Source organism: Phyllobates terribilis, unplaced genomic scaffold, assembly GCF_046119375.1.
Source record: "Phyllobates terribilis strain yellow unplaced genomic scaffold, ASM4611937v1 Scaffold_5__5_contigs__length_657084704, whole genome shotgun sequence".
In the NCBI taxonomy this organism is placed as follows: Eukaryota; Metazoa; Chordata; class Amphibia; order Anura; family Dendrobatidae; genus Phyllobates; species Phyllobates terribilis.
In genome coordinates this window covers 119,969,578-119,995,508 of record NW_027362765.1, presented here as the reverse complement: position 1 = coordinate 119,995,508, position 25,931 = coordinate 119,969,578, and the positions used below count along the sequence as shown (strand labels likewise).

The window sequence follows — 25,931 nt, the reverse complement described above, 5'->3', positions numbered from 1 at the left end:
ACCTGTCACATGGCTAAATGACGTCATGGCAGGTCCTTTCACACCACCGTGACCCATACAACAGACCAGACGCAGTGGAGAAAACACTGGGGGCCATCGGAAGGTGAGTATAATGTTTATTTTTTATTTTAAATTTTTTTTTTAACAGGTTCTATGGTACCCGGGTCTGGAGGAGAGTCTCCTCTTCTCCAGACCCGGGTACCATCCGCACATTGAACCGTGTGATATCCGCTTGTGCACATGTAGTGATGCGGATGTCACGCGGTCCAATGCAAGTCAATGGCGGCAATTACACTGCGTGTCCGCAAAATTAATGGACGTGCTGCGGATTTTTCCGCAATGATAATCCGCAGCATGTGCACAGCACATGCGGATTATCATTGGGGACCATGGGGCATGTATTACCAAGCGGTTTTTAAGTATTTTTGCTGTGGAAATTCTGCAGCAAAAACGCTTGAAAAACGCATAGTGGGCACGCAGCCTAACACCACTAATACTAAACTGCAGTAGTTCTCAGTCTGTGACTCCCTAAGCTGTTACAAACTACAAGTCCCAGCATGTCTGGAATGGTAATACTGGTAGTTGCAAGGTAAGAGCCTGGAGGCCACAGTCACAAGGGGGTGCCCTTCTTTTTCAGGTCTAAGGCAGCAGAGGCTGAGTTTCCGGGGGACAGGTTACGGAGGGACACACGCCGTCGCCCTGGGAACGTTCAGCGCTAGGGCCATGTTTCCGGGGTGCCGTCATTGTTGCTGCACAGTAAGATGGCGGCTCAGCAGGAGGAAGCGGTAGGAGAGTTTGTGTCTGTGACCGGCTCGGAGGAGGAGAGAGCGCGGTTTTTTCTCGAGTCTGCCGGCTGGGACCTGCAGGTACCGTGGGGCGGAGATTGGAAAAAAGAAAGGAAAAGCGCGGACGTGGGGAAAAGAAGTGTGAACACCCTGGGAGGAGAACGCACTGTCATCTGCTTGACCCACCCGAGACAGATCCACTGCCCCTCCCTTCCCATCATTTTTCTTTGTAGACACCCCAGTCCTTCTATCACTGCCCCCGATAAACCTCCATCTAGGCATCTCTCATTAGACTACAAGTCCCATCATGCTTTTGCTTTCTTTTCAGTTGTAAGGCACGCTGAGAGTTGTAGTTTCACACCATTGTAGTTAGTTAAAAGGGGATTTTTACATTGTAGCTCACCACGTAGTGACACTTCATAAGAATTGTGTGTGCTGTGAAATTGAGGTAAATTGGCCACATTTTGCTGAATCAGCACGCTGACTGCAGAGAAAATGTCCCATCAATCAGTGATAAGGATGTATGAACCTGCCTGTGGATGGAAACAAACCAGCTAAAAACCTGTGCAGATCTAATACTTCTCACAGCTGAGGGTTCGTTACAGTTGTATCTAGTCTAGGCAATCACATTAATTCAAGAGGTTTTGGTTTGGGGGTGGGTGGGGACCTCTGGGTGGGTCCCTAACCAGGTAACCCTGATTACCGCTATGGTGACGCACCCTAATAGTGAATGTAGGAGAATCTCAGCAGACAACCGCATAGTTACTAAAAATAATCTGTATACAGAGACCAGCACTGATATTACCTCCATATGGTGACATATAGTGTTAGACCAGTCCTGCAGGAAATATAAGAGATTACAGCACAGTTATAGATGGTGACTTACAGCTGATGTTCTTTCTGATGGAATCATTCACTTTACCCGTCTTTTCCATCTGGCCCAGACCAACATGACAATTTCTCCAGCCAGGATTCCGCTGCAGAGATTACAGGAAAGACACATTTGACTCCTTACTAGTGATGAACTAGTGTGCTCGTTTAACCCTTTAACCGAGTATACTCGGCTGCTTACAGAGTATCTTCGGCATGCTCGTATATTATGTTAGAGTCCCTGCGTCTGCATGATTTACGGCTGTCAAGCAGCCTCAACACATGAGGATTCCCTAACAAGCAATCCCTGCATGTGTTGAGGGTGTCTAACCGCCATAAATCATGCAGATGCAGGCAGGGCTATGGAGTCTGTCTCGGTGTCCATTTTGGTGGAATTGGTATAAAATGGACCGACTCCAACTCCTTAAATATATAATAAATTGAGTACAGTAGTTCAATGCAGTTTGTGGGGAATATTTTTTTCATAAGAATTTGGGAAAGTTATGAAATGTCCTATAAATGTCTCTCCTATTCCTGATCTAAAGGTCTAGACTTTTAGCTGAGATGAATCTGTGCTACAGTAAATTTATCACTTAAACATGAGCCATCTATGAGGGTGTCATGGAAATTGAGGAGTCTGACTCGGTGCCCATTTTGGTGGAGTCGGAGTCTGTAAAAAAAAAATGGACAGACTCAGACTCCTAAAATCTATAATAATAAATTGGGTACAGTAGTTCAATTCAGTTTGTGGGGAATATTTTTTTCATAAGAATTTGGGAAAGTTGTGAAATGTCCTATAAATGTCTGTCCTATTCCTGATCTAAAGGTCTGGACTTTTAGCTGAGATGAATCTGTGCTACAGTAAATTTATCACTTAAACATGAGCCATGTATGAGGGAGTCGTGGAGTCTGAGGTTTGGCTTATCGACTCCACAGCCCTAGATGCAGGGACTTGAACATAATATACAAGCACGCCGAAGATACTCGGTAAGTACCAAAGCATACTCGGTTAAAGGGTTAAACGAGCACGCTCACTCATCACTACTCCTTACATTTCAGGCCATCTATCCCCAAACTGTACAAACGCCTTATCCTACTGATACCGCAATGCTGATCCGCTGCTGCCATATGTGTCCTTATTACTGCACCTACTGTGTGGTACTGTGTGCCCTCTAGATGGTAAAACAAACCTCTAGAACATATTAATGCCCTGTGCAAGTGCCCTAGAAAACAAGTGCCAACATTTTGCCCCCCTAGAAAGTAATAATGCCCTCTGTTTGCCCCTTTTGACAGTCACAATAACCTGAGTTCCCCTATACAATAAGTGCCCACTTAACATTTAATAATCTCCACAGTTTCCCCCCTGTACAGCTCCCCTCTACACAGTATGATGCTCTCACACAGTATACTGACCGCTTAGTAGCCCCCAAACTGTTTGATAGCTCCAACACTGTACAAAGAACCCACATTAGCTCCCACACTGTATGATGGCCCCCTAAATAGCCTCTATATAATATAATGTACCCCATAGTCCTCCATATAGTATAATGAACTCCTCATAGGCCTCTCTACAGTGTAATGCATTCCCCATAGGCCTCTATACAGTATAATGCACTCCCCATAGGCCTCCATACAGTATAATGCACTCCTTATAGGCCTCTATATAGTATCATGCACTCCACTTAGGTCTCTATACAGTATAATGTACTCCCCAAAGGCCTCTGTATAGTATAATGTACTCTTCATAGGCCTCCATATAGTATAATGCACTCCCCATAGGCCTCCATATACACTGTTCAAAAAAATAAAGGGAACACTCAAATAACACATCCTAGATCTGAATGAATGAAATATTCTTTTTGAAAACTTTATTCTGTACAAAGTTGAATGAGCTGACAACAAAATCACACAAAAATCATCAATGGAAATCAAATTTATTAACCAATGGAGGCCTGGATTTGGAGTCACCCCCAAAATTGAAGTGGAAAAACACACTACAGGCTGATCCAACTTTGATGTAATGTCCTTTAACTCCTTAAGGACCCTGGGATTTTCCGTTTTTGCGTTTTCGTTTTTTGCTCCCCTTGTTCCCAGAGCCATAGCGTTTTTATTTTTTGGTCAATATGGCCATGTGAGGGCTTATTTTTTGCGGGACGAGTTGTACTTTTCAACGCCATTACTAGTTTTACCATATCGTGTTCTGGAAAATGGTGAAAAAAATTCCAAGCGCCGTGAAATTGCAAAAAAAGTGCAATACCACAGATGTGGTTTTTTTATTTTTTTTACCACGTTCACTGAATGCTAAAACTGACCTGCCATTATTATTCTCCAGGTCATTACAAGTTCGTAGACACCAAACATGTATAGGTTCTTTTTTATTTAAGTGGTGAAAAAAAATTCCAAAGTTTGGTAAAAAAAAAAAAATGGTGCCATTTTCCGAGACCCGTAGCGTCTCCATTTTTTGGGATCTGGGGCCAGGTGAGGGCTTATTTTTTGGGGTAGATCCGATGTTTTGATCGCCCATTATTGCATTTTATTGCAATTTTGCGGTGAGCAAAAAACATAATTCTGGCGTTTAGAATTTTTTTCTCGTTACGCCGTTTACCGATCGGATTAATTCTTTTCTTATATTGATAGATTGGGTGATTCTGAACGCGGCGATGCCAAATATGTGTTTGTGGTTTTATTATTATTATTTTATTTTGAATGGGGCGAAAGGGGGGTGATTTAAACTTTTATATTTTTTTTAAATATTTTTTAAAACATTTTTTTTCCACTTTTTGCTTGCTTCTATAGTCTCCATAGCAGACTAGAAGCAGCACTCATTTGATCGGCTCTGCTGTATACAGGGGACGAGCAGATCCCCTGCATGCAGCAGAAATGGTCCTGTGCTATGAGCGCCGACCACTAGGTGGCGCTCATAGCGACCAGCTCATGACAACCACTGGTGCCTGCTGCAGACCCAGGGTTGTCATGACCACCCATCGGCGACGCGCGATCATGTGACGGGGTGGCCGATGGGCGGGGTAAGTGACGCGCTTCCCGGAAGCGCGAGTTAAATGCCGCTGTCGGAGATTGACAGCGGCATTTAACATGTTAACAGCCACGGGTGGATCGCGATTCCACCCGCGGCTGTTGTAGGCACATGTCAGCTGTAAGAATCAGCTGACATGTGCTCGGTTCAGTGCGGGCTCAGCGCCGGAGCCCTCACTGAACCGGGGGTGAGTACGCCCTATGTCGTAAAGGGGTTAAACAAGTCAAAATGAGGCTCAGTATTGTGTGTGGCCTCCACGTGCCTGTATGACCTCCCTACAACGCCTGGGCATGCTCCTGATGAGGTTGCGGATGGTCTCCTGTGGGATCTCCTCCCAGACCTGGACTAAAGCATCTGCCAACTTCTGGACAGTCTGTGGTGCAACATGACATTGGTGGATGGAGCGAGACATGATGTCCCAGATGTGCTCAATCGGATTCAGGTCTGGGGAACGGGCGGGCCAGTCCATGGCTTCAATGCCTTCATCTTGCAGGAACTGCTGACACACTCCAGCCACATGAGGTCTGGCATTGTCCTGCATTAGGAGGAACCCAGGGCCAACCGCACCAGCATATGGTCTCACAAGGGGTCTGAGGATCTCATCTCGGTACCTAATGGCAGTCAGGCTACCTCTGGCGAGCACATGGAGGGCTGTGTGGCCCCTTAAAGAAATGCCATTCCACACCATTACTGACCCACTGCCAAACCGGTCATGCTGAAGGATGTTGCAGGCAGCAGATCGCTCTCCACGGCGTCTCCAGACTCTGTCATATGTGCTCAGTGTGAACCTGCTTTCATCTATGAAGAGCACAGGGCACCAGTGGCGACTTTGCCAATCCTGATGTTCTGTGGCAAATGGCAAGCGTCCTGCACGGTGTTGGGCTGTGAGCACAAACCCCATCTGTGGACGTTGGGCCCTCATACCACCCTCATGGAGTCGGTTTCTAACCGTTTGTGCAGACACATGCACATTTGTGGCCTGCTAGAGGTCATTTTGCAGGGCTCTGGTAGTGCTCCTCCTGTTCTTCCTTGCACCAAGGCGGAGGTAGCGGACCTGCTGCTGGGTTGTTGCCCTCCTATGGCCCCCTTCGTCTGGGACATCATGTCTTGCTCCATCCACCAATGTCACGTTGCACCACAGACTGTCCAGGAGTTGACGGATGCTTTAGTCCAGGTCTGGGAGGAAATCCCACAGGAGACCATCCGCAACCTCATCAGGAGCATGCCCAGGCATTGTAGGGAGGTCATACAGGCCTATAGCGGCCACACACAATACTGAGCCTCATTTTGACTTGTTTTAAGGACATTACATCAAAGTTGGATCAGCCTGTAGTGTGTTTTTCCACTTGAATTTTGGGGGTGACTCCAAATCCAGGCCTCCATTGGTTAATAAATTTGATTTCCATTGATGATTTTTGTGTGATTTTGTTGTCAGCACATTCAACTTTGTACAGAACAAAGTATTCAATGAGAATACTTCATTCATTCAAATCTAGAATGTGTTATTTCAGTGTTCCCTTTATTTTTTTGAGCAGTGTAGTATAATGCACTCCCCATAGGCCTCCATATAGTATCATGCACTCCCCATAGGCCTCCACATAGTATCATGCACTCCCCATAGGCCTCCACATAGTATCATGCACTCCAAATAGGCCTCCATGTAGTATCATGCACTCCCCATAGGCCTCCATATAGTATCATGCACTCCCCATAGGCCTCCATATAGTATCATGCACTCCCCATTGGCCTCTATATAGTATCATGCACTCCCCGTAGGCCTCTATACAGTATAATGTACTCTTCATAGGCCTCCATATAGTATAATGCACTCTTCATAGGCCTCCATATAGTATCATGCACTTCCCATAGGCCTCCATATACACTGCTCAAAAAAGTAAAGGGAACATTTAAACAGCAGAATATAACTCCAAGTTAATCAAACTTCTGTGAAATCAAACTGTCCACTTAGGAAGCAACACTGATTGACAATCAATTTCACATGCTGTTGTGCAAATGGAATAGACAATAGATGGAAATTATTGGCAATGATCAAGACACCCTCAATAAAGGAGTGGTTCTGCAGGTGGGGACCACAGACCACATCTCAGTACCAATGCTTTCTGGCTGATGTTTTGGTCACTTTTGAATGTTGGTTGTGCTTTCACACTCGTCGTAGCATGAGATGGACTCTACAACCCACAGAAGTTGCTCAGGTAGTGCAGCTCATCCAGGATGGCACATCAATGCGAGCTGTGGCAAGAAGGTTTGCTGTGTCTGTCAGCGTAGTGTCCTGAGGCTGGAGGCGCTACCAGGAGACAGATCATGCATTAAGCTGAAAAAGAGAATGGACAGCACCTCCAAAATCATACATTTGATCTAATGCCTCTCGGCAAAAATATATATAACTGAACATGAGGTTCTTAGTTTAACATTATGATCAGACTGTATGAAGCCCACTGCCACGTCACGGCAAACCTCGTAGTGGGTCCTAACATTTCCTGCCTGAACGGGAGCGGAGCCGTGCGCCAACCACCACCGCAGCGACAATGCACCAGCAGGGCGGGCGGCCTGGTGCCTCACAGCACCCATGCTGCAAGACCGAGTCCCCATGACTCCAGGACGTGCCGCCCCACAAGCACAAAACCACAGCAACAATGGCCGACACACTGCACCAACACCACATGAAATGAGCACTGTGACTCGCCTTCCTCAAGCTCTCAAGTGAGAGCAAAAATAGGCTAGACCCTCTGTGCAGTCTCCTGCTAATTAAAATCACCTGTGCCAAATGGGAGGAGTGCTGGTCCAAGAAAGGGGAAAGAATATGCAATGTAAAAAAAGAAGCATGGGCCGCACCTCCAAAAATCATGAGGACTCGGTCTTGCAGCATGGGTTCTGTGAGGCACCAGGCCGCCCGTCCTGCTGGTTCATTGTCGCTGTGTCAGTGGTTGGCGCACGGATCCGCTCCCATTCAGGTAGGAAATGTTAGGACACACTACGAGGTTTGCTGTGATGTGGCAGTGGGCTTCATACAGTCTGATCAGAATGTTAAACTAAGAACCTAATGTTCAGTTATATATTTTTGCCGAGAGGCATTAGATCAAATGTATGATTTTTGGAGGTGCGGTTCATGCTCCTTTTTTTTACATTACGCTACCAGGAGACAGGCCAGTACACCAGGAGACGTGGAGGGGGCCGTAGGAGGGCAACAACCCAGCAGCAGGACCGCTACATTCGCCTTTGTGCAAGGAGGAACAGGAGGAGCACTGCCAGAGCCCTGCAAAATTACCTCCAGCAGGCCACAAATGTGCATGTGTCTGCACAAACTGTTAGAAACCGACTCCATGAGGGTGGTATGAGGGCCCGACATCCACAGATGGGGGTTGTGCTCACAGCCCAACACCGTGCAGGACGCTTGGCATTTGCCACAGAACACCAGGATTGGCAAAGTCGCCACTGGCGCCCTGTCCTCTTCACAGATGAAAGCAGGTTCACACTGAGAACATGTGACAGAGTCTGGAGACGCCTTTGGAGAGCGATCTGCTGCCTGCAACATCCTTCAGCATAACTGGTTTGGCAGTGGGTCAGTAATGGAGTGGGGTGACATTTCTTTGGAGGGCCGCACATTCCTCCATGTGCTCGCCAGAGGTAGCCTGACTGCAATTAGGTACTGAGATGAGATCCTCAGACCCCTTGTGAGACCATATGCTGGTGCGGTTGGCCCTTGGTTCCTCCTAATGCAGGACAATGCCAGACCTCATGTGGCTGGAGTGTGTCAGCAGTTCCTGCAAGACGAAGGCATTGAAGCTATGGACTGGCCCACCCGTTCCCTAGACCTGAATCCGATTGAGCACATCTGGGACATCATGTCTCGCTCCATCCACCAACGTCACGTTGCACCACAGACTGGCCAGGAGATGGCGGATGCTTTAGTCCAGGTCTGGGAGGAGATCCCACAGGAGACCGCAACCTCATTAGGAGCATGCCCAGGCGTTGTAGGGAGGTCATACAGGCACGTGGAGGCCACACACAATACTGAGCCTCATTTTGACTTGTTTTATGGACATTACATCAAAGTTGGATCAGCCTGTAGGGTGTTTTTCCACTTGAATTTTGGGGGTGACTCGAAATCCAGGCCTCCATTGGTTAATAAATTTGATTTCCATTGATTTTTGTGTGATTTTGTTGTCAGCACATTCAACTTTGTACAGAACAAAGTATTCAATGAGAATATTTAATTCATTCAGATCTAGGATGTGTTATTTGAGTGTTCCCTTTATTTTTTTGAGCAGTGTAGTATCATGCACTCCCCATAGGCCTCCACATAGTATCATGCACTCCCCATAGGCCTCCACATAGTATCATGCACTCCCCATAGGCCTCCACATAGTATCATGCACTCTCCATAGGCCTCCACATAGTATCATGCATTCTCCATAGGCCTCCACATAGTATCATGCACTCCCCATAGGCCTCCACATAGTATCATGCACTCTCCATAGGCCTCCACATAGTATCATGCACTCCCCATAGGCCTCCACATAGTATCATGCACTCTCCATAGGCCTCCACATAGTATCATGCATTCTCCATAGGCCTCCACATAGTATCATGCACTCCCCATAGGCCTCCACATAGTATCATGCACTCCCCATAGGCCTCCACATAGTATCATGCACTCCCCATAGGCCTCCACATAGTATCATGCACTCCCCATAGGCCTCCACATAGTATCATGCACTCTCCATAGGCCTCCACATAGTATCATGCACTCTCCATAGGCCTCCACATAGTATCATGCACTTTCCATAGGCCTCCACATAGTATCATGCACTCTCCATAGGCCTCCACATAGTATCATGCACTCTCCATAGGCCTCCACATAGTATCATGCACTCTCCATAGGCCTCCACATAGTATCATGCACTTTCCATAGGCCTCCACATAGTATCATGCACTCTCCATAGGCCTCCACATAGTATCATGCACTCTCCATAGGCCTCCACATAGTATCATGCACTCTCCATAGGCCTCCACATAGTATCATGCACTCTCCATAGGCCTCCACATAGTATCATGCACTCTCCATAGGCCTCCACATAGTATCATGCACTCTCCATAGGCCTCCACATAGTATCATGCACTCTCCATAGGCCTCCACATAGTATCATGCACTTTCCATAGGCCTCCACATAGTATCATGCTCTCCCCATTGGCCTCCACATAGTATCATGCACTGTCCATAAAAAAAAAATACAATACTCACCTTTCCTCCTAGTTCCCCCGCTGCTCCGAGCACCCCCACATCTCAGCACACCGCCTGCCATGTAGTGACGTCATCGCGCATGCTGTCAGTGTATGCATCATTGACGTCAGACGCAAAGGGAGGGGGAATGGTGGGAGAGGGAGCGTGACACTCCCTCTATCATCATCAGCTGAACTTGCATGGACAGGTGGGGGGGCCTTGCTCTGCCCCATAGTGTAACTGTATTGGCATGTGCAGCATGCCGATACAGTTACATTAGCAGTAGCTCCAGGTGGGCCCCTCAGAATACAGGGCCCGTGGTGACCGCCCCCTCTGTCCCCCCTCCCTCCCCCGATAGATACGCTACTACACCCGATAGTTCCTTACAATGGCTCAGGCTGGATCTCTGAGGAATGTCTAGACATGTAAAAAATTGCAACAAACCTTAAGCTGTAAAAAGTGCCAGGATTGTACAGATTTCAGAATGTAAACTATAATGTTCACCGAGTAGAAATAGAAACCTTGAAAATGGCAAATAAAAAAATAAAGATGAGAAAGTTCAGGAACTTTGTACAAGAGAACCAGATGTCACCTGCCCTTCCTGCCAGCTGTCACTCAGCACCGCACCCGGGCTCACTAGCAAACACCAGCAGATGGTAAGAGGCTGTGGACACATAAAGGGATGCAAAACAGGACAATCTGATACTCACTGCACCAGGGGGGGATTCGTTCCCAACCACAGCGCTGAATGAGTATTCAAATTATATGTAAAGTTCTGTACTTACCCGGTGCCAATTTCCCCCTTTAACACTTTCATGACTGAAGCATTTTCCATTTTCGTTTTTTGCTCACCTTCTTTCAAGAGCCATAGCCTTTTTCTTTTTGAATCAATATGGCCATGCGAGGGCTTATTTTTTGGAGGATGAGTTGTACTTTTAAACGTCATCACTGGTTTTACCATATCGTGTAATGGAAAACGGGAAAAAAAAATGTATTTACCACGTTCACTGAATGCTAAAACTGACCTGCCATTATTATTCTCCAGGTCATTACGAGTTCGTAGACACCAAACATGTATAGGTTCTTTTTTATGTGGTGAAAAAAAAATTCCAAAGTTTGCAAAAAAAAAAAAAATGGCACCATTTTCCTAGACCCGTAGCGTCTCCATTTTTCGGGATCTGGGGCGAGGTGAGGGCTTATTTTTTGCGCTCCGGGCTGACGTTTTTATTGATACCATTTTGGGGTAGATCCAATGTTTTGATCGCCCGTTATTGCATTTTATTGCAATGTTGCAGCAACAAAAAAAACGTAATTCTAGCATTTGGAATTTTTTTCTCGTTACGCCGTTTACCTATCAGATTAATTCTTTTTTATGTTGATAGATCGGGCAATTCTGAACGCGGCGATACCAAATATGTGTATTTGGGGTTTATTTTTTATTTTATTTTGAATGGGGCAAAAGGGGGGTGATTTAAACTTTTATATTTTTAAAAACATTTTTTTTAAAACTTTTTGCTTGCTTCAATAGTCTCCATAGGAGACTAGAAGCCGCAATTACCTGATCACCTCTGCTACATAGAGGTGATGAACAGATCACCTCTATGTAGTAGAAATGCTCCTGTGCTATGAGCGCCAACCACTAGATGGCACTCATAGCAATCTTTACGTGACAACCACAGGGGTCTGCTGCAGACCCCGGGTTGTCATGCCCACGCATCAGTGACTCGCGATCACGTGACGGGGTCACCGATGGGCGGGGTAAGTGATCCGCTTCCGGCACGGCGCTGTTAAATGCCGCTGTCAGAGATTGAGCCGCGGGTGGATTGCGATTCCTGCGGGCACATGTCAGCTGTATAAATCAGCTGACATGTGCCCAGTTCAGTGTGGACTCAGCGCAGGAGCCCGCGCTGAACAGGGGGTGCCGACGTGGTGTGTACTATTACATACAACGTTGGAAAGGGCTTAAAGGGGTTTTCCCACAAACAAAATTAATTTTAAAGTTGATTTTAATTAATAGATCTTGGAATAATAGTAACTTCCACAATTGGATGTGTTTAAATAAAATGTTCCTGTGCTGAGATAATCTTATAGTCCCTGTACGGTCAGACACAGCCATTACACAGTACACAGCAGGGACACATTTATAAGATTATCTCAGCACAGGAACATTTTTTTTAACACATCCAATTGTCAATGCAATAAAGACCTAATTTTTCTGTCTACGAGAAAGGTGTCATAAGAAATTAGAACCAATCAGCCAATTTAAGCATCATATTCGTTTTCGCACCCCAAAATTAGTTAGGTTCAACTGTTTTGGTCTCTAAATTAATTTGGCAGTAGAACAGTGAGTCTGCAGGACGCCCTAGTGTATATAAGTCAGTATCTTGGGGAATGTATACCTGCAGTATTAGTAACTCCTGCTTAGGCCACGTTCAGTATTTCACATCAGTATGTGTAAGCCAAAACCATGAGTGGGTGATAAATACAGAAGTGGTGACGTGTTTCTATTATACTTTTCCTCTGACTGTTTCACTAATGGTTTTGGCTTCCAAATACTGATGTAAAATACTGAACGTGTGAACGTGGCCTTATCTACTTGAGTCTGGGGAAGTCTGAAATCCATCCCCAGTTACATCAGAGACTTAGACTGTTGCTCTGTTCCTCCTCCATGCTTTAAACTGCAGCTCTGCTTGTTTAGACTTTGAGCACATTTATATCTGGTTGTTTGTGCACAGAGCAATTAATTTTATTTTTTGTGTTTTGACATGGCTGCAGAATAAAATCTTGATGTCAGCAAGCGTAGCCGCACTGATATATGTCCCTGTCAAAAGGACTTGTTCTGCTTCTGGAATTGACAGTCGCTCTCCTCTTCAATGCTTGCAGAAGATCAGGGTATTGACAGTGCAGGGCAATGGGATTTGTAGTTCATCTTATCTTAGCTAATCATTTAATAGTGTCCCTAACTGCCCAGTATATCATAGCGCAAGTACAGGGGGTTAATTCATAAAATACCCAAACCCTTCTAAGTATCAGGACCACTTTGGTAGAGAATAAACTAATAATTTGATTTTCTCCTCCTTCCAGCTAGCTTTGGCCAGTTTCTATGAGGACGGAGGAGATGATGACATAGTGACACTTCCACAGCCTCCCCCAGGCTCCACTTCACGTGGTTCTGGACCCAGGTAAGTGCCCTGACAATGACAGGCTTCCTTTTCACTAAAGATCATTGATATATGGGATGCAGCACTAATTTTTATTCATTTTTTTATTTTAACTCTTCTTGGAATAAAATTACTGTTTCGTTTTTGTTTGGTTGAAAAATTGCTGCTAAATTTTTAGCCCTTCTAACAAAATAAAAGGACATTTTGACATGGTGCTGATGTAAGGTAGACACACGAGAAATGTTATTTATAGAAATTTTTGTGCCGTATGTGTATCTGGATTAAAGGTATAAACATTGAAAGTTTGAAAATTGCAATTTTTAAAAAAAAAATGTTTGGAAAATTTCTGATGTTTTCATAAATAAACGCAAAACATATCAAGCTAAATTCACCACTACCATAAAGTACAATGTGTCATGAAAAAACAGTCTCAGAATCGGCGGGATCTGTTTGAGGCTGAGTTCACACGATGCGTTTTTCATGAGTTTCCGCGTCGTTTTTGCAGTTGCGTAAATGCCGTGGAAACACATGAAAAACGCATGGTAGAAGGGCAGCAATGTTCCCCAATTGAAATCCGCATGTGCTGTGCCCATGATGCGGATTTTTCCGCAGCGTAAACGCTGCGCTCAAAAATCCGCAGCATGTCAATTAATTTTGTGGAAACGCTGCTTTTTTGGTGCCATTGACTTGCATTAGACCGCATGGAATCCGCATCACTGTATATGTTGATGCGCATTCCATGCGGTCTAATGTGCTGATGGTACCCGGGTGTGGAGGAGAGGACTCTCATCCAGACTCAGGTACCATTTTTAAAAAAAAGAATAAAATAAAAAAAATATATATATATACTCACGTTCTGACGGCCCGCGCAGCTCTCCTGCTTGGTTCCCGGCACTTCGCGGTTGAATGAAGAAGGACCTTCGCTGACGTCAGAGTCATGTGACGGGTCACGTGACGCTGACGTCGGCAGGTCCTTCAGTCTTCACTGCCGGTAGCCGGGACCGAGCGAAGCAGGACACCGGGGGCCATCAGAGGGTAAAGTATATATTTATTTTTTATTTTTTGACATTCACACACTATATAAATCCATGCCGGTTGCATGGATTTATATAGTGTGAAGTTGACATGCACTTTCCAAGTGATTCTAAAATCGCTTGGAAAGAGCTTGTCAACCCGCATCCGGAAATGAAAGTGAAGACCGCTTCATTTCCGCATGTCCCTGGCAGGAAACTGCATGTACAATCCGCATGCGTTTTTTCCTGCCAGGGAGATGCAGAAATGCTCAGGAAAAAAATCCTGAGCATTTCTGCATCGTGTGCACATACCCTAAGCGTTCCAGAGTAATTGCCTCATAAACTGACACTGGAAAGATTTGAAAAATTTAGCCTGGTCATTAAGGGTTGAATCAACCAAACGGATTTGACCTGGTATGAGTTAGAAATTAATGTTATTTCACTTTGTATTATCGCTATTAAGCCCTATCACTTGATTATGGGCATGGTGTTTTTTCTTTTTTTTTTTTAGCCAAGAGAGGTTTTAAAATTTTGCTTTATTTTGTGTCATGTACAGGTTTCGTGTAAGGACCGATTCGGGTCCGAAACGCGTCAGCTTTGCATGCTTTTCCTGGAACTTGTTGTTCTATAAACAAATATGCACATATCATGTATTTTGTATACACTTTTAATGGAGTTCCAATAAGAGTGATCATTCCTTTACTTGCTGGATCCAGGATTTCTCTTGCCATTCCACACACCACCAATGACTGGTTATGGGGGAAAGACTACACGGGCTCTTTTAGGCTTGGGGTAACCTCACAGCCTGATTGTAAGTTTAGACTGGTGAAGTATTTCCTAGTTAGAGTCCCTGTAGATTCAAGACAAAGCTACTTGGAAATGATGCACCACAATCTCCTGGAGTACATCCTAATGCTCATTTCTATTTGACCACACAACTTAACAAAGAGGCATGTTTGAGGTTGGACTGCCTAAGCTCACGTTAGTGCAGCATCCATAAAGTGAGACAGTACTGACAGCATGTGTTTATATATTATATTCTGGCTACTATAAAAATAAGTTTGACTCCTAAACCCTGACTGACTGACAAAGACATGGGACTAATTCCAAGCACTGACTGTTCATCATCTTCTTCCATCCCAGTGATCACAGGGTGACTTCTTTCAGAGACTTGGTGCACGCACAAGAAGAGGAGGAAGAAGAAGAGGAAGGGCAAAGGTTAGATTTCTTATATATTCCCCAAGTGTTCAGAATATTTGTGCTGATGCGTATGTCACCGGTAACAGCTTTGTGACCCAAATAACACATGGTTCCAGGAAGCTAAGATATAAGCAGCTGTTGGGTGGGTTTGTGTTCAACGTGATTTAAGTGTTGCATATGGCTTTCTTTCCCTCTGTGGCGGTCAATAGAGCGTTTTCACATGGCACGTCATCAATATAGCTTAGTTTATTTGGCTGCTGTAAATGTGCTGTGTAGTGAGGAAGGAAGGGGCAGATTTATACAAGGCTACTCCAATCATAGATCTTTATACTTACATTCTTAGGGGCAGTATTATAGTAGTTATATTCTTGTACATAGGGAGCAGTATTATAGTAGTTATATTCTTGTACATAGGGGCAGTATTATAGTAGTTATATTCTTGTACATAGGGAGCAGTATTATAGTAGTTATATTCTTGTACATAGGGGGTAGTATTATAGTAGTTATATTCTTGTACATAGGGAGCAGTATTATAGTAGTTTATTCTTGTACACAGGGGACAGTTTTATGGTAAGTATATTCTTGTACATAGGGGGCAGTATTATAGTAGTTATATTCTTGTACATATGGGGCAGTATTATAGCAGTTACATTCTTGTACATAGGGGGCAGTAGTTTAATATTTGTCTGTGGATTATAATATTGCAGGTTTTACGCTGGTGGTTCGGAGAGAAGTGGGCAGCAAATTGTTGGTCCTCCAAGAAAGAGGAGCCCTAATGAGCTGGTGGAAGATCTCTTCAAAGGAGCCAAAGAACATGGAGCTGTTGCTGTGGACAGAACTACCAAAAGTCCTGGAGAAAGCAGCCGATCATCGGTGAGACCAGTGACAGGATGCCTATGCACCATAATAGCTGATACTGCAGTTTCTATTGGCACCTGCTGACCCTGATCCTCTATAATCACCTGCCAGTACTTCATTGGGTCCAAGTTATTGAGAACTCTGCTTTGACTGATGATCTTTTCTCTTTTCAGCCTTTTGCAGGCGGAGGGTACAGGCTGGGGGCAGCCCCAGAGGAGGAATCTGCCTATGTAGCTGGTGCTCGCAGACATCACCAAGGACAGGATGTGAGTATCTGACAATATTCTGTGTTTGAATATTTCTTGGATTTGTTGGCACTGTGCTGCCGCTTGGATTTTCCTACTGTTTTGTGGGTAGTTAAATTCTCATCCTCTGCTGCAGGTCCACGTGGTCCTAAAACTCTGGAAGAACGGATTCAGTATGGACGAAGGTGAACTGCGTAGCTATCAGGATCCTAGCAATGCGCAGTTCTTGGAAGCCATACGCAGAGGGTATGCAGTCGGGAATAGTCGTATTTTAGTGATCTGGGGTCACAAGAAAGGTTTCTGTAATGTTAAACATTTAGGAAATTGAATTTATGACTCTGATTAGATAAATTACTGGGGCTCTGATTGCTGTGACCCCATAAAAAAAGATTAGTAAAATAACACTTTACCCTTTGGTGTTTTTTTTTTTTTTTTTTAACACAATATTGTCACTTAACTAGTGACTCAAAAGATCCTTTATTTTAGGGAACTGTGAGAATCGCATATTTATTGTATTTCTACTCAATATACCACTAATGTCTAAATGGCCGAAAAGACTTAGCCAAGGCCAATTAGCTTATAATTTATGGTATAGTCAAATCCTCTTCCGAGGGTTAAAGCTGCTACTTTACCCTGGGGGGTGAGTGTTGGGGCCACTCATTTTAATAGGAAAACGGAATGCTACATCCGTAACCATGTTTCTCCAAAATCAGGGAGATTCCAGGCGAGCTCCGCAGGCTAGCCCAGGGCGGACAGGTGAACTTAGATATGGAAGACCACCGTGATGAAGACTTTATGAAACCTAAAACTTCCTTCAAAGCTTTCACAGGAGAAGGGCAGAAACTGGGCAGGTGAGAGATGTGTGCCCAGTTATATTGATACCTGATTTCCATGCAGATTTCGCTCTACCTCTCTGCCCCTATATACTAATGGTATGTTTTCAAGTAACACCAGCTACCCCCACTTTCATTTATGACCTTGTTTACTTAGCCTTTGACCATCCAGCATCTGTTTCCGCCTTAATCAGCTGATCAAGATGAGCACAGACCACTCCCCTCTGGTTCACAGCTGAATATGTATATCTGTACCAAATATATTGTGAAGTAGGAGCCTGTTAGACTTTAGTCTGTGTCCATCACCTTAAGTGTGTCCATTGCTTAAATATGAGAAATATGAATTAATCCTGAATAGAACCTGAAGTGAACTGAAGGTAATTGGATACTAATTCACAGTAAACAATGTTTGTCTTTGTTTTCACTCTCACCCCCTTAATCCTTCACCTTTTCCAACCACCCCTAATCCCTTCACCTAGTAATGAACTATTCATCTCTCCCTCCATCCTCCCCATTCATCTCACCTCCTCCTCAGAACTATTCCTCAACATTCAATCCTGTGTTTCCAAACACAGACAGCCGCCTCATGCCCTCTCCTGCTCCCACCTACTAACACTTTCTCTACTCCTCCTCACTGCCGACGACACCTCTCCAAATCCTGGCCCTCCTCACCACATCCCTACAATCACTTCCACCTCCTACCCACGATCTATCCCAAACGCTCGTAACCCTTCTAACCTTGTACCCATCCGCCCATCCCCCGCTTCCCCAGTCCCTCTAACAGGAGCTCTATGGAATTCTCACTCCGTCAGCAAAAAAATTTCCTACATCCATGATCTCTTCATCACTAACAAGCTTTCCTTCCTCGGCATCACTGAAACCTGGCTAACCCCCTCCGACATACTTTCGTATGGTGGATTCCACTTTTCCCACACCCATCGGCAAGCATGGTGGAGGAATAGGTTTTTTCCTATCAGATAACTGCTCCTTCACCCAAATCCCACTGCCGCCCTCCATTACTCTCCCCTCTTTTGAGGTGCACTGTGTGCGCATCTACTCCCCCTCCAACTGGCTGTCATTTACCACCCCCCAGGATCAACCACCACCTTCTTTGACCACTTCACCACCTGGCTACTTCATTTCCTCTCCGTTGATATCCCCACTATCCTCATGGGTGACTTCAACATCCCCATCGACACTTCCCTCTCAGCTGTCTCTCTAAGCTTCTATCCCTCACTTCCTCCTTCGGCCTTAATTAGTGGTCTTCCGCAGCCACCCACAAAGACGGCTACACACTGGACCTCATCTTCACCCGCCTCTGTTCCCTATCTAACCTCTCTAACTCACCTCTCCCTCTTTCTGACCACAACCTACTTACATTCTCTACCCTCTCCTCTCCAGGGCACCAATCCCCACTCCAGAAACTTGCACACCCTCGCAGAAATCTTAAACACCTTGACCTACACTCACTCTCTGAATCCCTTCTCCCTCTTACAGACATTAGGTCCTTACATGATGCAGATGTTGCTGCCACTTTATACAACACCACAACAGCTGCAGCTCTCAATTCAGTCACCCCTCTCACACATACCAAAGCTTGCACAATCAACAGACAACCATGGCACACCAGCCTAACTAAAGAACTGCGACGGGCCTCCAGGGTTGCTGAGCGTAGATGGAAAAGGTCACATTCCAATGAGCACTTCATCGCATTGAAACAGTCCCTCACTACCTTCAAGTCCACACTCACTGCAGCAAAACACACATACTTCTCATCTCTCATATCCCCTCTGTCTCACAACCCTAAACAGCTATTCAACACCTTCAATTCTCTCCTCCGTCCCCTTGTGCCTCCTCCCTCTCCTCTTATTTCAGCCGAAGACTTTGCCTCATTCTTCAAGCAGAAGATTGACACCATCAGACAAAGCTTTTGCCTAAAGCCCCCCCATCCCCTCCCCACACCTACTCAATCCTCCTCCTCCATAACCAGCTTCTCCACCATTACGGAAGATCAACTTTCCTCTTTACTCTCCAAAGCACACCTCACCACCTGTGAACTTGACCGAATCCCATCCCACCTCATCCCAAACCTTGCCACTATCTTCATCCCAACCCTAGCCCACCTTTTCAACCTATCACTAACAACTGGTGTCTGCCCCTCATGCTTCAAACATGCCTTGATCACTCCCATCCTCGAAAAGCCCTCTCTTGACCCATCCTCTCTGACTAGCTATCGCCCCATATCACTTCTCCCCTATGCCTCAAAACTACTGGAACAACACATCCATTCTGAACTATCCTCCCACCTCTCCTCCTACTCTCTCTTCGACAGCCTACAATCTGGTTTCCGACCCCACCCTTCTACTGAAATTGCACTGACTAAAGTCACCAACGACCTACTAACCGCCAAATCCAAGCGACACTACTCTCTCCTCCTTCTTGGACCCCTACTCTTCTCCATCTACACCTTAGGCCTGGGACAGCTCATAGTCTCATGGTTTTCATTATCACCTCTATGCTGACGACACACAGATCTAACTCTCTGGACCCGACATCTCCTCCCTACTAACCAAAATCCCACAATGTCTGTCCGCTATTTCATCCTTCTCTGCTAGATTTCTAAAACTTAACATGGTCAAAACCGAATTCATCATCTTTCCGCCATCTCATTCAACACCCTCCCACCAACCCCCCTCCAACTGACCTATCTATCAACGTCAATGGCTGTCCACTGTCCCTAGTCCCTCAAGCTCCGCTGCCTTGGGGTAACCCTGGGCTCTGAACTCTCCTTCAAACCACAAATCCAAGCCCTCTCAACTTCCTGCCGACTCAATCTTAAAAATATCTCCCAGATCCGCACATTCCTCAACCATGAATCTGCAAAAACACTAGTGCACGCCCTCATCATCTCCCGCCTCGACTACTGCAACCTCCTGCTCTGTGGCCTCCCAACACTCTTGCACCCCTCCAATCTATCCTAAACTCTGCTGCCCGACTAATCCACCTGTTCCCCTGCTATTCCACAGCCTCTCCCCTCTGTCAATCCCTTCACTGGCTCCCCATTGCCCAGATACTCCAGTTCAAAACATTAACCATGGCATACAAAGCCATCCACAACCTGTCTCCCGGTACATACCCGCACGTAACCTCCGATCCTCACAAGATCTCCTTCTCTGCTCCCCTCTTATCTCCTCCTCCCACAATCGCAATCAAGATTTCTCCCGTGCATCCCCCCTACTCTGGAACTCTCTACCCCAACATATCAGTCTCTTGTCGACCGTAGAAACCTTCAAAAGGAACCTGAAGACCCACCTCTTCCGACAAGCCTACAACCTGCATTAACCATTGCTCCACCACACCGCTCCATGACCAGCTCTACCCTCACCTACTGTATCCTCACCCATCCCTTGCAGATTGTGAGTCCTCGCGGGCAGGGTCCTCTCTCCTCCTGTACCAGTCGCCGTCACGTTTTGTTCAAGATTATTGTAATTGTTTTTGCTATGTATATCCCTGTTTCACATGTAAAGTGCCATGGAATAAATGGTGCTATAATAATATTAATACCTCTTGTATTAGGACATTACTAGTTTACCACTTTTTTTTCCTCCCTTTTGGTCGCTGCCAGTACGACCCCCAATGTCCTGAGCACAGCGTCCCCCTCACAGCAGGCTGAAAATGAAGCCCGGGCCAGCTCCTCCGTGAACATCGACAATTCCGACCCCACCACTAACATTCAGATTCGACTGGCAGATGGGGGAAGATTGGTCCAAAAGTTCAATCACAGTCACCGGTAAGAGTTCCACTTCTATTGTGTATATCCACAGCGGTTTTCCAATGTTCACATTTCAAGGCTTTTCAATTAGAGATGCTTTAAAATTGTAATTGCCTGACACATTCACCGGTAGTGAGAACAAAGGAGGTCTGGTCTCACATCTCACTGAAGATCTAAGTGATAGTGCAGGATACAAATAGTTAATTTTATCTCTATATCTATAGAAACAATATTTTCCTGTATTATGTGCACATCCTACGTTGGGTACAGGTTTGTGGAGCAGGTTCAGTAACTGATACTGCTTCACACGTGGCATGTTTCAGCTGTGTTATACAGCCAGCATCTGCCAATAACAGCAGCGATTGTAGGTCGCTCCAATTGCGGCTGATTAACCATTTAGATGCCTCTGTCAATCTACGACAGCTGAATTTTAATGGTTCCCTTGTGTGCGTGCACGTCTGAATAGATCGCAGGCTGCTGATGCTCTGTGGCAGCCGCCATTTTTGTGCTCCATTTTTGAATGCAGGTTCAAGTCTCCTAAGAGAACTGAAAAATAAATGAAAATTTAAATACATTTTAAAAATATTAAAAAATATATATGCTCGAATCACCCCTCCATTTCTCAAAATAAAAATAAAGACATTAAATACACTCCTCAAAAAAATAAAGGGAACACTTAAACAACAGAATATAAATCCAAGTAAATCAAACTTCTGTGAAATCAAACTGTCCACTTAGGAAGCAACACTGATTGACAATCAATTTCACATGCTGTTGTGCAAATGGAATAGACAATAGATGGAAATTATTGGCAATTATCAAGACACCCTCAATAAAGGAGTGGTTCTGCAGGTGGGGACCACAGACCACATCTCAGTACCAATGCTTTCTGGCTCATGTTTTGCTCACTTTTGAAGGTTGGTTGTGCTTTCACACTCGTGGTAGCATGAGACGGACTCTACAATCCACAGAAGTTGCTCAGGTGGTGCAGCTCATCCAGCATGGCACATCAATGCGAGCTGCGCAAAAGAAGGTTTGCTGTGTCTGTCAGCGTAGTGTCCAGAGGCTGGAGGCGCTACCAGGAGACAGGCCAGTACACAAGGAGACGTGGAGGGGGCCGTAGGAGGGCGACAACCCAGCAGCAGGATCACTACCTCCGCCTTTGTGCAAGGAGGAACAGGCGGAGCACTGCCAGAGCCCTGCAAAATGACCTCCAGCGGGCCACAAATGTGCATGTGTCTGCACAAACGGTTAGAAAACGACTCCATGAGGGTGGTATGAGGGCCCGACGTCCAGATGGGGGCTGGGCTCACAGCCCAACACTGTGCAGGACGCTTGGCATTTGCCACAGAACACCAGGATTGGCAAAGTCGCCACTGGCGCCCTGTGCTCTTCACAGATGAAAGCAGGTTCGCACTGAGCACATGTGACAGAGTCTGGAGACGCTGTGGAGAGCAATCTGCTACCTGCAACATCCTTCAGCATGACCGGTTTGGCAATGGGTCAGTAATGGCGTGGGTGGTATTTCTTTGGAGGGCCGTACAGTCCTCCATGTGCTCGCCAGAGGTAGCCTAACTTCCATTAGGTACCGAGATGAGATCCTCAGACCCCTTGTGAGACCATATGCTGGTGCGGTTGGCCCTTGGTTCCTCCTATTGCAGGACAATGCCAGACCTCATGTGGCTGGAGTGTGTCAGCAGTTCCTGCAAGATGAAGGCATTGAAGCCATGGACTGGCCCGCCCGTTCCCCAGGCCTGAATCCGATTGAGCACATCTGGGACATCATGTCTCGCTCCATCCACCAACGTCACATTGCACCACAGACTGTCCAGGAGTTGGCGGATGCTTTAGTCCAGGTCTGGGAGGAAATCCCACAGGAGACCGCAACCTCATCAGGAGCTGTTGTAGGGAGGTCATACAGGCACGTGGAGGCCACACACAATACTGAGCCTCACTTTGACTTGTTTTAAGGACATTGCATCAAAGTTGGATCAGCCTGTAGTGTGTTTTTCCACTTTAATTTTGGGGGTGACTTCAAATCCAGGCCTCCATTGGTTAATAAATTTGATTTCCAATGATGATTTTTGTGTGATTTTGTTGTCAGCACATTCAGCTTTGTACAGAACAAAGTATTCAATGAGAATTTTCATTCATTCAGATCTAGGATGTGTTATTTGAGTGTTCCCTTTATTTTTTTGAGCAGTTGTAGATTTGGTATTACTGAGTCTGCAAAAGTCTAATCAATGAATGGTTTGATTTTATTCCATTTTTCCAAAAGAATGAGTTCTATGCAGATGAGTTCTATGTCACAGGTTTCTGATATGAGGAAGGCAAGTAGCTGGTCAGAGTGAGAACTAGATAATGGAAGGAATAGCTGCACCGAGTATTTAAGAACAGTAACTTTTAGCAATGTAAGGTGTTTAATGGGGCAACTGTGAGAAGGTTTAGGGTCCTCTCCGCTTGGTGCACAGATGTTACCTTGTCATCTCCTAAACTAACACTTTACCCTAGTTACTTGCTGCTGTCATTGACGTTATCTGTCTCCTCTGCAGGATCCGTGACATCCGTATGTTTATTGCCAGTGCCCGACCAGCCATGGCTGCCACCAGCTTTGTACTGATGACGACTTTCCCAAACAAAGAGTTGACCGATGAAAACCTGACGCTGAAGGAGGCAAACCTTCTGAATGCTGTCATTGTGCAGCGATTAATATGACATCACACCCCATCCCATCATTCTATTCCACTCTTCCCTTCTGTTCTAACCTCCACTGGTGACATGGAGCCATTCTGTCTTGTAGTCCTGGGTTCCCCAATGCTTCGGGTGGACTCCTAATATCCTCTCTAGACGTACATTTTGCAGGATTTGTAATAAGCATTGGACTTAAAAAGTGAAATAAATAGGAAATAAAAAAAGCTTCCTGCTGTCTTAATAATTTACATGTCAGACCTGCATCCTGAGCTTGGCCATTTATTCCAAATGCCTGAGGTAAGGATCATAGAAAAGCTTCATATATCCAAAAATTCCTTTGAATAAGAGATGCGGTGGGAATATTGCAAATGTCCATATATTAAAATACTGTCTTTCAGGTCCAACAGTCTGAGCGGATTAATTTTGTAAAATATCCTTTGTAGGTGGAGTTGCACCATACACTCTTCCCGTTACAGAGCGCCAAATCTGCTGCATATGTATAGTTTTACATGATAAAGTCCTGTTTTCCTGCAGCCACCACTGGAGGGAGCTCACTGCATTCTGCTGTGTTATTGCTCCCCCTATTGGTGGCTCCAGGGAGCCAGAAGTTTAACACTTAGCTCAAGACATGAGCGAATAAATTGAAACAGAATTGAATTCTGCTCCAGTGTTACAAAATTACGCATTCGCTAAAATGCAGATTTTTTTTTTTTTTTTAATTCGCTTCCACATGGAATCTGCAAAATAGCGGCCACTGGTTGCCATATTTTCTGAACCATGATGGGCCATTAAAAGGTTACAAAAATCCTTATATTCACCTCACCTCGATGAGGCAAGGACCGGACAGGTGGCGGTAAGTTGCGGAGAGGCTGGGGAGGTGAGTATAAGGATTTTTTACATAATACGTGTATTATGCTCTGGGGTCTGGGGAGACCCCAGAGCATAATAAGGGATATTAAATTTGCAGATAATAATTTCTCCCCAAATACATTGTCCTGGGAACAGGTGCATTTGAATTTTGCCTGATATATTAACCCCTTAACGAACTTGGGTCTTTCTGTTTTTGCGTTTTTATTTTTTGCTCCCCTTCCCAGAGCCAGAACTTTTTTATTTTTCTGTCAATATGGGCACGTGAGGGCTTATTTTTTGCGGGACGAGTTGTACTTTTGAACAACATCACTGGTTTTACCATATCGTGTGCTGGAAAACTGAAAAAAATTTCCAAGTGCGGTCAAATTGCAAAAAAAATGCAATGCCACAGTTTGTTTTTTTTACCACGTTCACTGATTGCTAAAACTGACCTGTCATTCTTATTCTCCAGGTCATTACGAGTTTGTAGACACCAAACATGAATAGGTTCTTTTTTATTTAAGTGGTGAAAAAAAATCCAAAGTTCGAAAAAAAAAAAAGGCATTTTCCGAGACCCGTAGCATCTCCATTTTTCGGGATCTGGGTCCGGGTGAGGGCTTATTTTTTGCGCGCCAGGCTGTCGTTTTTATTGATACCATTTTGGGGTAGATGTGATGTTTTGATCACCCGTTATTGCATTTTATTGCAATGTTGCGGTGACAAAAAAAAAACGTAATTCTGGCGTTTTAGAATTTTTTTCTCGTTACGCCATTTACCAATCGAATTAATTCTTTTTTTTTTATATTGATAGATCGGGCGATTCTAAACGCGGCGATACCAAATATGTGTATGTGGGTTTTTTTGTTTGTTTTTTATTTTGAATGGGGCAAAAGAGGGGTAATTTAAACTTTTTTATATTTTTTTTATTTTTTAAAAAACATTTTTTTTTTACACTTACTTCATGCTTTCATAGTCTCCATAGGAGACTAGAAGCAGCAGTTGTCTCATTGCGATGATCAGATCGCTTGTATGCAGCAGAAATGCTCACTTGCTATGAGCGCCGACCACTGGGTGGCGCTGATAGCAATTGAGACATGACAACCACAGGGGTCTGCTGCACGGGGTCACCGATGGGCTGGGCCTAGAATGCGCTTCCTGGAAGCGCAAGTTAAATGCCGCTGTCAGAGATTGACAGTGGCATTTAACTGGTTAACAGCCGTGGGTGGATTGCGATTCCACCCTCGACTGTTGCAGGCACGTCAGCTGTAAGAATCAGCTGACATGTGCCCGGTTCAGTGTGGGCTTAGCGCCGGAGCCCCCGCTGAACTGGCCTTTCCGACCTGGTGCGTACTATTACTGACCAGGTCGGAAAGGGGTT

General features: G+C 45.2%; 1 protein-coding gene across 1 annotated transcript; it reads left to right on the top strand.

Moving 5' to 3' along the window:
* The first annotated feature begins 701 nt into the window (after positions 1–701).
* Positions 702–24,108, top strand: NSFL1C (NSFL1 cofactor). The gene is made up of 9 exons (XM_073682861.1): positions 702–866; positions 13,016–13,113; positions 15,249–15,323; positions 16,013–16,178; positions 16,337–16,429; positions 16,545–16,654; positions 17,122–17,259; positions 20,867–21,031; positions 23,566–24,108. Exons 1-9 carry the CDS (start codon positions 762–764, stop codon positions 23,726–23,728), a joined length of 1,113 nt encoding a protein of 370 aa, XP_073538962.1. The 5' UTR covers positions 702–761; the 3' UTR covers positions 23,729–24,108.
* The last annotated feature ends 1,823 nt before the right edge of the window (positions 24,109–25,931 follow it).